This window comes from Hyaena hyaena, unplaced genomic scaffold, assembly GCF_003009895.1.
Source record: "Hyaena hyaena isolate Hyena2069 unplaced genomic scaffold, ASM300989v1 scaffold_683, whole genome shotgun sequence".
NCBI classification, from domain to species: domain Eukaryota; kingdom Metazoa; phylum Chordata; class Mammalia; order Carnivora; family Hyaenidae; genus Hyaena; species Hyaena hyaena.
The window spans coordinates 234,680-250,632 of record NW_024081314.1 but is presented as its reverse complement, the minus strand read 5'-3'; the positions used below and the strand labels follow the sequence as shown (position 1 = coordinate 250,632).

At 38.4% G+C, this 15,953-nt stretch overlaps 1 protein-coding gene across 4 annotated transcripts in view; it reads right to left on the bottom strand.

Annotated features, from left to right (window-relative positions):
• Positions 1 to 8,914, bottom strand: part of KLHDC1 (kelch domain containing 1) — a 58,982-nt gene extending 50,068 nt beyond the window's left edge. For 3 of the 4 annotated variants that reach the window (XM_039217326.1, XM_039217328.1, XM_039217327.1), the window contains exon 1: positions 8,746 to 8,914. In XM_039217326.1, the coding sequence (XP_039073257.1) occupies positions 8,746 to 8,841 (96 nt within the window). In that variant the 5' untranslated portion in view covers positions 8,842 to 8,914. Of the gene's footprint in view, positions 1 to 8,195; positions 8,253 to 8,745 lie in introns of those variants that run through there. The other variant, XM_039217330.1, reaches the window with a different exon arrangement.
• Positions 8,915 to 15,953: the final 7,039 nt, after the last annotated feature.

The window sequence follows — 15,953 nt, the reverse complement described above, 5'->3', positions numbered from 1 at the left end:
GCTGGTGTTTCAGAAGGCTGATAAAGCTCTGGGGAAAATATTCAAAAAAGGAAAAAAGGGGAGGAGCTATTAAATACTTTTAGGAATGGAAAAAGGGACATGACTATAGCTGCTACAGAGATTAAATAGAGGGTACTTTGAACAAATTTAGTTTATGCCAAGAAACTTTTAAACCTAAATGAAATGGATAGAGGTTGGAGGCGGAGGTGAGAGAAACTTCCCAAACTTGACTTCAGAAAAAATGGAAAATCTCATCAATCCATAGCTTTAAAAAGACTGAATCAGAGATGTAACACCTCCCCGACAAAGTACCAGATGGCTCTACAGATGAGGTCTTCCAAACACTCAAAGAACGATTAATTCAATCTTACAAAAACCACTCCAGAATATAAAAAAAAGAGCAATACCCAATCCATTTATAAACCCAGATGTAAAAATGCCCCTCCCAAGAATTAGCAAACAGGATCCAGTAATGTATAAAAAAGATAACATATTATACTAACTTGCATTTAACCTGGAAAATGCACCACTGGTTTAGTATTATAATACTAGAAGTTATCCCATTAAGAGATTAAAGGAGAAAAAATATTATCTGAATCTGATGCAGAAAAACCACTCTCCAAATTTCAACAGCTATTCCTTGAAAATCAGATAGAAGAAAACTTCTTCAATTTGAAAAAGGTTATCTACAGATAAACAAAACACCAAACCAAAGATCAAACTTAATGGCTAATAATAGAAAACTATCCTTCTGGGGCACCTGGGTGGCTTAGTTGGTTAAGCGACCGACTTTCGCTTAGGTCATGATCTCGCGGTTCGTGGGTTCGAGCCCCGCGTCGGGCTCTGTGCTGACTATCAGCTCAGAGCCTGGAGCCTGTTTCAGAGTCTGTGTCTCCCTCTCTCTCTGACCCTTCCCTGCTCACACTGTCTCTCTCTCTCTCTCTCTCCTAGAAATAAATAAAAAATATTAAAAAAAAAAGAAAGAAAACTATCCTTCTGAGATTAGGAACAAGAGAAAAAGGCTTCTATTTAATATTGTACTTTGGGTCACCAGTGCAGTAAAGAAAAGAAAAGAAATAAAAATTAGGATGGAAGAAACAAAACTGTCATGACTTGCAGATTATATGACTATCTATACAGAAAATAAGAAAATTAACAGATGAATTATGAGAATATAAATTAAGAACCCTTGCCAGAATCAAAAGTATTCAGAAACTGTATTTCAAAATGTCAGAGACAATCAGGAAATTTAGTTTGTAAAACATTAGCAATAGAAATTTAAAAATACAAAGAAACTAAGAACACAACAAAAGATGTATAAGATCCCTATGAAGACACTGTAAAACTTGAACAAAAGACATTTTTAAAAACCCTCCTATATAATTGGATGAGAAGATTCAATTTCATAACATGTCTATCACCCTCAAATGATCTGAAGATTGAATACAGTAATATAAAATCCCAATAGAAACTCTGACAACCTGATTCTAAAATTTATATAAATGAGGAAGCATGGTGGAAAAACAATTACACAGTTCCTCTAAAATTTAAATGTAGAATAACCATATGACCCAGCATTTCAACTCCTAAGTACTCAAAAGAACTGAAAATAGGGGCTCAGATATTTGTTTGCCAATTTCATAGCAATATTATTCACAATACACAAGATGGCCACAACCTCAGTAACCCATCACAGATTATAGATAAGCAAAATATAGTATTTACATACAATGTCATATCTTTCAGCAATAAAATGGAATGAGGTTCTGATAGACACTATGACATAGATGAACCTTGAAAACATTATGGTAAGTAAAATAAACCAGACTCAAAAAGACAAACATTGTATGATTTCAATTGTACAGAATATCTAGAAAAAGGCAAATTCACCAAGATAAAAAGATTAGAAGTTACCAGTGACTGAGGAAAGGAGTAAGAGAGAGCTTTTGTGTAATGGGTATAGAGTTTCCGTTTGGAGAAACAGAGTTTTGGAACTAAGTAGTGGTAACATTGTAGAATACTGCCAATGTAATTAATTCCACTGAATTATACACTAAACTATGGTTAAAATGGCCAATTATAAGTTTTACATATTTTACTACAAAATAAAAATAGTAAAGAAATATATACAAAAGTACAAAAGGCTCTTAAAAAAAAAAACCATAATATTCCTGAAGAAAAGCAAAATAGTGGGGATTTAAACTTAAAGTTAACATTCAAACTTCTACTAAAGCAGTTGCAATTTACATAATGTGGCTGTCAAAACAGACCAACTGAACCTAATAAAGAACCTAGAAACAGATCACACATACATGAAACCTTGATGTGTGACAGACTGAGTTTGCACGTTCACAAGGAAAGAAGGGACTATTAAATATATGACACAAGGACAATTGGTTATCCATATCAAAAAAATAATGAAATAGGATCCTGATTCTAAACCAATTAAACAAAAAATTCACATAACAAAAGATTTAAACATGGAAGGCAAAACGGAAAACTGTTTCAAAGATAATACAGGACATTTTATCATCTCCACATTGAGAAAGACTAAAGATGTAGAAAGCAGAAAGCATTAAGGAAAAGACTGAAATTACATTAAAATGAAGAACTACTGTTGAACAAGACAATCATCAAGAAAGCACAAAGACAAGCTATAAACTGAGAAGACATAATCAATTCACACAACTATATACTTGAAGAATTTGTATAATCAGTTAGAAAAAACCAAATAACTCAATAGATAATCAATAGATAAATGAGCAAAAGACAGGAACCAGCATTTTTACAGATAGTTCATAATAGCTCATAATAGTTCAAATGAAAAGGCACTTAACTATATTAGTAATCATGGAAAAGCAAACAAAACCACAATGAAATATCATGTCACACTGACTGGATTGGGAAAATATTTAAGGCCAAATGGTACTGAATATTGTTAAGGATGTGCAGCAAGGAGGAGGCTGGTGGGAGTGTAAACTGATACAAATATGTTGGGAGCAGTGACCTTTCCAAGTAAATTTGGAGATGTGTATACTAAGTGACCCAGCAGTTCACTCCTTGGTGTGTGCCCTAGAGAGAGTACATGCACTTATCCAGGTATAATAGGAGATGCGTTATAAGAATGCTCCATGTAGCAGTGCTTAATGATAGCAGAAAAAAGAAAAAAAAAGAAGAAAAAGAAGAACATTCAAACATTCAACAACATCAGAATAGATAAATAAATTGTAGTAAATTCACACACCAGAATATTAGAGAGGACATACATCCAACGAATGAATCCAGGGATGATTTTCAAAATATTTAATAACCAGATAGCACTGAAACTGACTAATCAGAAAGGACATCAAGTAAAAACAGGTACAGCCACGCAAGGGCATACTAGCTGAATAAAAGCAATGTGTGAATCTAAATAACATACATTTACTAAAAGAATTAAGTCACAAAAGAAAACATATGCTATGATTCCAAAACCAAATAATATATTGCTTAGAGATAGATGCACATGTGGTAAAACTATAATGAAAAGAATGATTAACAGGAAATCGAGATCCTGGTACCCTGGGGGGGTGAGAGGAGCATTGTAATCAGTTAAAGACAAAAAGCTGCTAATGTACTGGTTCTAGTTGATTTCTTAAGCTGGAGGTTAAACATGTTTACCTTTAAATGATACTTATTTTACATATTCTTTTTGTAAATACATTTCAAATGTTAAAATTAAGAAAATAAAATTTTCAGAAATGACTACTTAGTTACTCACAAAATCATCAAAGCTGGAGAACCAGCCTCTGATCCACACGTTAGGACAAGATCTGTAAGCGTGTCATAGGTCAGGTCCGGTGAGCTAATTGCCACTGTCACTGGGGAGGGACACCACAGCTGTAGCACCACCTTTCATGCCAGGGACCTTGATCTTCCTACAGATTCTATTGCTGGCTGAGAATCCTCTTCAGGTCCTCATTTTTATATCTTAGTATGTATTACTTAGTATTACTATGAGTCCAAATCTAGCACAGATTCATCTAACTGAGTCCAAGGCAACTGGCCACAATCTAGCTGCAAGGCAGGCTGGAAAAGTGAGTACAGTACGCAGCACTCAGGTTCTTTTTATTGGTCACCTACCATAAGCTATGCCCTATTCTAGATACTGGGGATACAACAGGGAACAAAATTTCAACCTTTATAGAATTTACATTCTATGTAGCTAGGTAGAAGGTAGTCAGACAACTACAATAAATACCCCAACAAGACTCACTTGGTGGGCGATATTACAATAAAAGAAGGAGGTTCAAATGTGGGGCATCTAAAAAGAATAAATGTCTTCCATGTGACATGGATCACCTATGTGACCATCTATGAATATGTAAAGCAGAGAATACACACTTAAGGCTTTTGATACACATCACTAAATTTTTCCTTAGAAAGGTTACACAGATTTGTACTCCCATTATCAGACTAATTCATTTCCCCATGCTCTTCCCAAAAATTCTTTTTAATGTGTGCAAAAAAGGAGAAGAAAAATTTCATTATTATTTTCAGTTGGGTTTTTCTTATGATTCATATTATATTCCTCCTTTTGTAAATTTCTTGTACATATTCACTGCTCATTTTTCAATGGAGATACTTTTACAGATATTAGTCTTTATTTTTGCCTATATGTTGCAAATATTTCCCCCATTCTGTCATCTGCCTTCTCACTTTATGGTATTTAAAAAGCACAGTTTTTAATTTTTAAAAAACGTTTATCTACCTATCTTTTCCTTCATTTTACCCGATTCATTTTTCTTTTCCTAACTCAAGATTTTAAAAGTGTCACTATTTTTCTCTTGGTATGATAGAGCTTAATTTTTCTACATTTAACTGTTCAATCCTAAGGCTCCACTATCATTTTCCTCTAGCTATCCCAGACCATTTATTGAATAACTGTTTTTCCAGAATTAAAATGCTATCTTTTGAATATAATATAGGCTGGTATGCTTGGCTGTTTATGTAACTTCTTTTTCATTCCATCATGCTGTCTCCTGTTGCATCAGGAGCACTGACTTATTATAGTATTGTGATATGTTTTAATATCTGGTACTGTAAGTCTCCCACCTTGTTTCTTTTAAAATATATTCTAAATTGACCCTTCATCCCTTTAAGTCCATATCCAAAACAGAAATACGTACTTACGCATATACTTGTGCAGATATTTTCTATAAGGAAAAGTTTAGGGCAAAATGAATTAACGTCAATTGTGTTATGAAAATAAAACTGTTTGTATGAGTAAGCCCTACGAGGAAAGCATACCAGCTGCAACCATGTTGAAACACTGTGGTTTTCCTCCAAAATTTGGGGAAACTGCTCATAATTTTTCAATGTTCCTAGTAGCAGCACTAAAGACTGCAGGAAGTTCAATAACACAGAAAGGATATGGAAGAAGGGGCAAAAGAATATTCTGGCATTGGGGCACCTGGGTGGCTCCGTTGGTTGAGTATCTGACTTCAGCTCAGGTCATGATCTCACAGTTTGGTTCGTGGGTTCAAAGCCTCACATCAGGCTCTACTGTCAGTGCACAGCCCACTTTGGATCCTCTGTCCCCTCTCTCTCTGCCCCTTCCCAATTCGTGCTCTCTCTCTCTCTCTCTCTCTCTCTCTTTCAAAACTAGATAAACATAAAGAAAGAATATTCTGGCACCAATTAAAATTTCCCACTTAATTTTTCAGCATTGCCACTCTCACTTCTAGATAGAGACAGAGTTGTTTTCAGATGCAATGTTCTATAGAATACGTTGGATAATAATGAATTAATTTAGACAGTTATCTGTGGGCCACTCAAGCTTTAGGGTATATGTTCATGAATTTTAACACATTGTTTTTTGGCAATAAGGAAGAAAACTGGGGCACCTGTGTGGCTCAGTTGGTTAAGCATCTGACTTCGGCTCAGGTCATGATCTCGTGGTTCCTAACTTCGAGCCTCGCGTTGGGCTCTGTGCTGTCAGTGTGGAGCATGCTTGGGATTTTTCTCTTTCCCTTTCTCTCTGCCCCTTCCCCATTTGTGCTCCGTCTCTTTCTCTCAAAATAAATAAATAAACTTTAAAAAAAAGGAAAAATAAGGAAGAAAACTGTGATTAGAACAAACAATCTGAAATTATTTGATCATTATTCTTAACTACTGACTACTGGATTACCTCCAGATTCCAAGGGCGTTCAGCTATCTTCTTTTCGGAAGGATCTGAATAAAACAATTGTTGGAAGGACTCTACTTTTTCTCATGATATGCTAGGTCTTCTTTTCTGCCTCCCACTCTCTTTCCTTCCACTCATGCCTTAGACATTCGTTAGCTGCTGATATTCCTGGAATTTAAAAAGTACAGGCATACCTTGTTTTATTGCACTTTGCTTTACTGCGCTTCACAGATATTGTGTTTTTTACAAACTGAAGGTTCGATCAAGACTTCACTGGAGGAGGTTAACTGCACATGTGGTGGAAATAGCAAGAGAACTAGAATTAGAAGTGGAGCCTAAAGATGTGACTGAATTGCTGCAGTCTCATGATCAAACTTGAGAAGATGGAGGAGTTGTTTCTTACGCATGAACAAAGAAAGTGGTTTCTTGAGATGGAATCTACTCCTGGTGAAGACGCTGTAAAGATTGTGGAAATGACAACAAAGGATTTAGAATGTGACATTTTCTATTCTTGATAAGGCAGCAGGAGGGTCTGAATATTGACTCAAGTTGTGAAAGAAGTTCTACTGTGGTTAAAATGCTATCAAACAGCATGGCATGCTACAAAGAAATCATCAATGAAAGCAAGAGTCAAAATCGATGATGCAAACTTCATCACCTTCTTTTATGAAATTGCCACAGCCACTCAACCTTCAGCAACCACCACCCTGATCAGTCAGTAACCATCAACATCAAGGCAAGACCCTCCATCAGCAAAAAGATTATGACCCGCTGAAAGCTCAGATGATTAGCACTTTTTAGCAATAAAGTATTTTTAAATTAGGGTACGTACATTTTTAGACATAATGCCATTGCACACGTAAGGGACTACAATATAGCACAGACCTAACTTTCACATACACTGGGAAACCAAAAACTCCATTTGACTTGCTTTATTGCGGTGGTCTGGAACCAAATCTACAATATCCATGGTATGCCTGTAGCAAACTCTATCTAAATCTTTGTGGCACTTTTCAGAGTGGTTCTTACAGCACTGTACTCATTGAATCAATTAGTAGTAGAAAACAAAGTGATTCTATTCACTGATTGCCACCTAAACACCTGGAATCTAATCAATTACATGAGTTTTCAAGATTAAAACGAGATAAAAAATATTCAGACACTCCATTTATAGTTCCAAAAAGAAATGTATACTGTCACCAGATACGATACTGCAGATTACTATTTTAAATTGGATTTTTTTCACTTAATTTTTACAGTATTAGGAATCAACATAGTAGATGAAGGTTGACACCTCTACGTCTTCAAAAGGCAGAGCTCAAAAGCAATCAAAATATTTCTTCTGCACAGAGCCATCATTATATCTAGGCTCCTTTTTCATAAAGAACAAATGGTGGAAAGATTAGACATTAAAAAAACACAGTCATTGTAATTTATGTTAGTTTATCACAGAAAAAACAGCCTTTGGAAATCCAATATACCTAGGCTGGAATCTCCTATCCCTAAGGTCAAATGGCCATCATTCATTCCCATCGACTCACCATCCTTCTTTTACCGGGGATACTACTTACCTTACAAGGTACGATAAAGATTATGTAAGATTAGGGATATGGAAGTTCCTAGCACATGCCAGGTATAGTAGGCACTCAAAGGTCAGTTCTAATTTTCCCGTCCTGATACTGCACCAAATTAAAAATAAACACACAAATAAAACAACAAAAACCAACTTGGATCTGAGAATCATTAAACATAGACAGTATGTACTTTATTTCAGTGAGTGATTCAGTCATGTTACATCTGTCACATAATAGTATCGAGACAGAAAATGTAGGTTCTCCTTCCAAAAGAACTTCCAGATGACTGGCTTTTAAAACAAACAAAAAAAACCTGTAAACTAATGGGGTTCGCATATATTCCTGAACTGTTTTCCGACGTTAGAATCTTTGGTTCTATAATCCTATGATTAGAGACAAAACAAATACACACATTCAAACCTCTATTGTAATAAGCACATTTAAGCAACTCTTACCATATTGTTGCTAAGACGAGTCTATTTTGAGACTCGAAAAAAACTTCGTATTACCCACTGACAAAGGAACGCCACTAAAAATCGCTTAGAAATATTCAAATGCTTCAGTGATTTCAATATTCCTAATCGTTCCCTAGCAGTAAGGCGCTATGTACAAAACAAAACAGCTCGGCGTCCACGTTGTGCCTTTAAGTCTGCGCAAGCATTTAAAGATAATTAATTGCGGAGGCTTAGTGTCGGTCAGCCCGGGGGTTACTGGACGGCTGCGGGGGTGGGGTGGGGTTGGGGGAGCGGACAGTGGGAAGAGCCCCGGAACGCGGGTTTGAAGGCTTTCAAAGTGGAAGCAACGGCGGGGCGGCGTCACGCCCGGGCGCGGCTGGGAGAGCGGCCGACGGCGGAGGGGCGGGCGGGCGCCGAGCGCGCCGGGCGCGGGCCGCGGTCCGACCCCCACCTCGGGGCCGGGTGTGGGCGGGCGCTCGGCGTCCGCTCGGGCCGAGAGGCCAGGCGGGCTCCCGGCGCGAGTCCGCCCCGTCCCGCCTCTTCCCCTTACCACGTAGCCCCCCCACACGTAGAGGAAGTTTCCGTCCACCACGGCGCAGTGGCCGCTGCGCTCCTCTGCCACGCAGAACGGCTGCGAGTCCGCCATCCGCGCTGTCGCCCGGTCCAGCCGCTGGGCGCGCCGCAGCCCCTGCCCACGGAGCGCCCTCTCCTCCCGCCGGGCTCCTCCACGCACGAACGGAACGCGTCGAGGGCCGAGATTGGTGGGAAGGCGGAACGAGTGCGTCTGCGCCGTCCCGCAGCTCGCCCGGGAATCCCGGCCCAGGGTGGCGTCGCCCGTTAGGGATGCTCTGGTCTGAGCTGTGAGGGAGGTGCCTTGCCTTCGGAACCCTGCCACCTGCTGACTTCTTCCCACTCGGGATCGCGTGGTTTGGGCAGTACAACCTAACTCGGTCTCTTCTTCGCTGGATAAATAGGCTTCTGGTCCGTAGGATTGATGCTGCTGTGACATTAATCAATATATTAATGCTTCGTGTGGGTTTCCTTTTCTATTCAACCTCCAGCAAAGATGGTTATCCACAAGTGTGTGTGTGTGTGTGTGTGTGTGTGTGTGTGTGTGTAATATATTGTTTTAATTAAGGATTTTCTAAAACGTATTCCAGCGAACCGCCGCCTGGGGACCAACGTAAGTCTGCGCCTGTTTTTATACAACCCACAAACCAATAATTTTTTTTACATGTTTAAATGGTTGGAAAAAAAAGGGGTGCCTAGGTGGCTCACTGGGTTATGCGTGGGACCCTTGATTTGGGCCCAGGTCATGATTTCCCGGTTGGTGAGTTTGAGCCTGGCCTTGGGCTCTTCATTGACAGCACGGAGCCTGCTTGTGAATCTTGCTAACTTTTTCTCTCTCTCTGTCCCCTCCTGGCTCTCATGCTCTCTCTCAAAATAAATTAAATAAATAAATGGTTGAAAAAAATCAAAAGAAGAATGCAATTTTGTGACTTGTGAAAATAATTCAAATTTCATCATCTGTACATAAAGTTTTATTGGTACACAGACACCCTAATTCATTGAAGTGTTGACTGTGGATGGCTGCTTTTATACTACAATTGCAGGGTTGAGTAGCCTGAGTTGAGCAGTTGCAACAAAGAGCATATATAGCCCATGCTACTGAAAATATTTACTGTCTGGCCTCCTACAGACAAAGCTGGCTAACCCTTGCTATTAAATGATGCTACTGAAGTAAAACTACAGTCAGGAGGGAAGATAGTAATTCTACCAGTGTCTGTAAATGCAGCTGAAGAACTTGTGAATGCCCATTACTCAGAACAAGTTCCATTCAATCATTTATTCAGTACACATTTATTAAGTACCTGCTTAATGTAGCTAGTTCATTCTCAGGTTCTATTAGATGGGAAACTCTGAAGGAATCAAGTATTACTGACTCCCCAGAACCTAATACCACGTAGGTACTAAATAAATATTTGTTGATTAAATGAGCAAAAAGACAACATGAATTTTAAGATGAATAGGATATAGTTCTACCTCAGGGGCTTCAAAATCCAGTCAGAGGGAAAGATACATAAAGAAATACATGCATTGTGGGATGAGAAGTGGTATAGTAGAAATGTGGATAAAATATAGCAGAAAAATGGGAAGGAAATTTGTGATCTGTTGATGAAGAGAGTGTACAAAGAGAGACACTTGAGTTTTCTTACAAGTTGAGTGAATAGTTGAATACAACTAGGGGCGCCTGGGTGGCTCAGTCAATGAAGCATCCGACTTCAGCTCAGGTCATGATCTCATGGTTCATGGGTTCGAGCTCCCCATCAGGCTCTGTGCTGACAGCTAGCTCAGAGCCTGGAGCCTGCTTCAGATTCTGTGTCTCCCTCTCTCTCTGCCCCTCCCCACTGCCCCTCCCCAGCTTGTTCTCTGTCTCAAAAATAAATAAACGTTAAAATTTTTTAAAAAAATAGTTGAGTACGACTAGAATACTTCTAGAGAGCAGCCAAGGATAAAGTTGGGACAGGCAATCACACAGGCTTGTTCCTTAGGCTAAGGAATCTCGACTTTAAAGCCAAAAGGGTCTTCAGCAGGGATCCTTTAATTAAAAACTTTATTATTAGAACATTTACTTTGGCTTGTGGGGCAAGCAGGGGAATCAGAACTGAAAACAGAAAGATGGAGAGCACATAGAACAGGTCTGGTGTAAAGGAGGTCCTCAGTAAGTGGTGGTAGCAGTAGTAGTATGTTGTTATTACTATATTACCCACTCGTGATCTTAGTCCCAGGAACTCATGTTATTACATGACCACTCGTGGTCTTTGTCCCAGGAACCCTCTTTCTACCCGCAGTGGAATTCCAAAGCCCTCTCGAGGATTTTTGTGAATTCTTATGAGGATTCTAATCTCATAGACACTTCTGGCTTCAAACTCCTACTGCTACTGAAATAATTCCACTCACAGATAGGTGGATCTTCTACCTCTGGAGCATGCTACATCTCTTCTCTTCTCCAGACATGAAAATCAAAATACTAGCATATTTTCTTTAAAAACCTACTCTTAAAAAAATAAAAACATGTATAAACATATCTCCTTCAAAAAAATCTAAATAGGATAAAAGCCCACTCTTAAAAGTCATTTTAAGAGCCATACAAAGTCACTTGTATTTCTACTAAATTTTACTGAAATAAAAGACACAAGTAAAAAGATGATGGAGAAGGGGTTTATACCATAGCAAGGAATAATTTTAAATAGAACACTGTATACATTTGTTCCTAAAACTCCAGTAGCCACGCCATCATTATAGCCTTTATGAAAGATAAAGTCAGGGGCGCCTGGGTGGCTCAGTCAGTTAAGCTTCTGACTTAGGCTCAGGTCATGATCTCACAGTTCGTGGGTTTGAGCCCTCAGAGCCTAGAGCCTGCCGCGGATTCTGTGTCTCCCTCTCTCTCCGTCCCTCCCCTGCTCATTCTCTGTCACTCTCTGTCTCTCAAAAATAAATACATGTTTTTAAAAATCTTTTTTAAAAAGATAAAGTCAGACACTAGTTAAAGAGGTGAAGATAGATTTTCACCCCAGTAGTAGACTACTGCAATAAGAAGGTCCAGTGCGACCTGAAATCAACTTTGTAGAAACAGAAAGCAGGAGACTTTCAGAAGGCTGGGGAGTGCCAAGGGAAGGCACTGAAGAGTGCTAAGTGCTAAGCCATGTGACTAAGCCATCTGGGTTTGTTAATTGGAACCTATCCATAGAAGAAACAAACTTCTATCTTGGTGCAAGTTAAAGCAAGACACCCACCAAAGATAAGCCTTTATTTTCCCACTCAGGAACTGGGATTGAGAGGGATAGTTATCTCCCTGAATGTTTGCATTTCAAAAAGAAAGGTTTTGGGGTGGTAGATTCACATCTCAAAGGCAGAGAAAATATTTATAATTGCAAACTTTCCAAGGTAACTGTTCTAAGAAGGGGCTCTGGGATCTATCTCCCTATCACCAGATTTGGATCCTGACAGCCTTGAGCACCCCCCACAAGCACTCTAAGGGGTCCTGGGGTCATTCTAGCTGGTATGGCTTGAGCTATTAGAAACTATGCTTAGTGTTCAAGTCTCCAACTGTGTGTATGTGGAGGATGTGGGGGATGAAATCCTTTCTGCAGAGAGTATGCAGTTTTTATAGGACAAGGTTGAGGACTAGCTGAGAATAGTGCTCAGGAGAATTTGACTAAAGTTTGGTCAAGAAGAGGGTCTTGGAGGAAAGAGTATCCAGTAGAATAAAGACAGTCTCTTCATCAAGTGGTGTTGGGAAAACTGGACAGCAACATGCAGAAGAATGAAGCTGGACCACTTTCTTACACCATACACAAAAATAAACTCAAAATGGATGAGAGACCTAAACGTAAGACAGGGAAGCCATCAAAATCTTAGAGGAGAAAGCAGGTGAAAGCCTCTTTGATCTTGCCCATAGCAACTTCTTACTTGATCTGTCCCTAGAGGCAAGAGACACAAAAGCAAACATTAGCCATTGAGACCTCATGGTCTTATCAAGATAAAAAGCTTCTGCACAGAGAAGGAAACAATCAGCAAAATTAAAAGGTAACTGACAGAATAGGAGAAGACATTTGCAAATGACATATCAGATAAAGGGTTAGTATCCAAAAATCTGTAAAGAACTTACCAAACCTAACACCCAAAAAACAATCCAGTGAAGAAATGAGCAAAAGACATGAATAGACACTTTTCCAAAGAAGACATCCAGATGGCTAAAAGACACATGAAAAAGTGCTCAATATCACTCATCATCAGAGAAATGCAAATCAAAACCACAGTGAGATACCACCTCACACCCGTCAGAATGGCTAAAATTAACAGTTCAGGCAACAACAGATGTTGGTAAGGATGCAGAGAAAGAGGAACCCTTTTGCACTGCTGGTGGAAATGCAAACTGGTGCAGCCACCCTGGAAAGCAGTATGGAGGTTCCTCAAAAAATTAAAAATAGAACTACCCTACAACCCAGCAATTGCACTACTAGGTATTTGTCCAAGTGATGCAGATGTGCTGTTTCAAAGGGGCATGTGCAGCCCAATGTTTATATAAGTGCTATCGACAATAGCCAAAGTATGAAAGAGCCCAAATGTCCATCAATGGATGAATGGATAAAGATGTGGTATATATATACAATGAAGTATTACTCGGCAATCAGAAAGAATGAAATCTTGCCATTTGAAACAATGAGGATGGAACCAGAGGGTATTATGCTAAGTGAAATTAGTCAGAGAAAGACAAATATCATATGACTTCACTTACATATGGAAATTAAGGCATAAAATAGATGAACATAAGGGAAGGGAAGCAAAAATAATATAGAAACAGGGAGGGGGACAAAACATAAAAGACTTACATATAGAGAACAAACTGAGGGTTGCTGGAGGGGTTGTGGGTGGGAGATGAGCTAAATGGGTCAGGGGCATTAAGGAAGACACTTGTTGGGATGAGCAGTGGGTGTTATACAATAGGGAATGTATCACTGGAATCTACTCCTGAAATCATTACTGTACTATATGCTAACTAATTTGGATATATATTTAAAAATATAAATAAATAAATAAATTTTTAAAAATAATGAACTTTGTTTCTTCCCAAATTTTGATAATTCATTCGAGATAATGTTGCTTTTTGGGGGGGGGCTATTGTGACAATCTATGAAATAAAATAATTTAAATAAATATTTCAAATTTAAAAAAAAAGAGAGAGTCTTGGGTGCCTAGGTGGCTTAGTCAATTAAGTGACTGACTCCTGATTTCGGTTCAGGTCATGATCTCACAGTTTGTGGGTTTGAGCCCACCATCTCTCTCCCTCTCTCTGCTCCTCCCCCACCTTCAAAAAATAAGAAAATAAAAAAAGAAGAGAGTCTTATTATCTTTACGCTGACCTTCTCTTAGTCCCCAGCCTCAGAACCTTTCACTGACTCCTCTCTACATTCTTTCTCTCCAAGATTGTCCCCAAGGAATGCTAAATTTTTCCGTATTATTTAGGGGAATTCAGTTTACCAAACTCCTGTCTCAAACTCCCAAACTCCGGTCTAAGGGCATCTTTTCTTGTCTAACTAACCCCATCAATACTAGACAACAAAAAGGCATGAACAAAACCCAACTTCCCTTCAGAGCTGTTGCAGTTTTTAACGGCTTTTATTTAATAATGAGGAAACACAAATCATATTTTAAAGCAAAAAAAACAGTAATGACAAAATGAGCATCTCTGCATTCACCACTTTCTTTAAAAAAAAAAAAAAAAAGAACTCCTTTGCTCTCTCTTCATCTCCACCCCTCGCCCCCACCACCCTAGCATAATCACTAGGCTGAATTTTACAGTACTTATTCCCTAGCTTTTCTTTATAGTTTTACCACATAGATCGTTTTTTGAAATTTGTATAAGTGGAATCATGCTGTATATATTCTTCTGTGATTTGCTTTTATTCACTCAACATATGCCTGAGGTTACTTCATAACACTGCGTAGGGGTGTAAATCTGTTTTTCCATTGCTATCACATTTTATGGTATGAACATTTCAGAATATATTTATTCTTTTAACTGTTGAAGGTCACTTAGGTTCTTCCTAGTTTTTACTATAACAACAAGGCTACTAGTAAATATTTTAGGGTTTGTGCACCACAAAATATCTGTCAGAACTACTCAACTCTTTCTTTGTAACACAAAAAGAGCCATAGATGATACATAAACAAAAAAGTTTGGGTATGTTCCAATAAAACTTTATTTATGGACACTGAAATTTGAACTTCAAATAATTTTTATGTGTCACAAAACATTCCTCTGATTTTTTTAAACCACTTTTAAAAACATAACAACAGGGGTGCCTGGATAGCTTAGTCAGTTAAGTGTCTGACTCTTGATTTGGGCTCAGATCATGATCTCACAGTTCATGGGTTTGAGCCCTGCATCAGGCTCTGTGCTGACATCACCTGAGCAGGCCTGGAATTCTCTGTCTCTCCCTCTCTCTCTACCCCACCTGACTTGTGCTCTCTCTCTCTCTCTCTCTCTCTCTCCCTCTCTCAAAATAAATAAATTAACTTTTAAAAAATGTAAAAAAGAAAAAGAAAAACCTTTTTAAAAATGTAACAACAGTTCTTTGCTCTTGAGCTGTACAAAAATAGGTGGTGGGCCATATTTTTCCCAAAACTATAATTTGCTGATCCTTAATCTAAAAAATATACCTAGAATTGAACTTGTTGGATTATAAGGTATGAACACCTTCAGCTTTGCTGGTTAATACTAATTTGCTTTCCGTAGTAATTGTAACATTCTATGTGCCCATCAGCAGTGGATAATAAGTCCAATTGCTTTTTATCCTTGATATTATCTACCTTTCTAATTTTGTCAATCTGATGACTGTAAAATAGTACATCTTCCTTAATTCAAACTGTATTACAAAGCTATAGTAACCAAAACAATATGGTATTAGCATAAAATAGATATATAAATCAATGGAACAGAATAGAGAGCTTGGAAATAAACCCATGCATATATGGCCAATTAATTTATGACAAAGGAGCCATAGATATACAATGGGGAAAGTATATCTCCTCAATAAACAATGCTGGGAAAACTGAACAGCACATATGAAAGAATCAAAGTAGATTCTTAACTTACACCATATACAAAAATCAACTCAAAATGGATTAAACTGAAACACACAACCCCAAACTCTGTAACATCTAGGGAAAGAAAATAGAGGAAAAAACTCT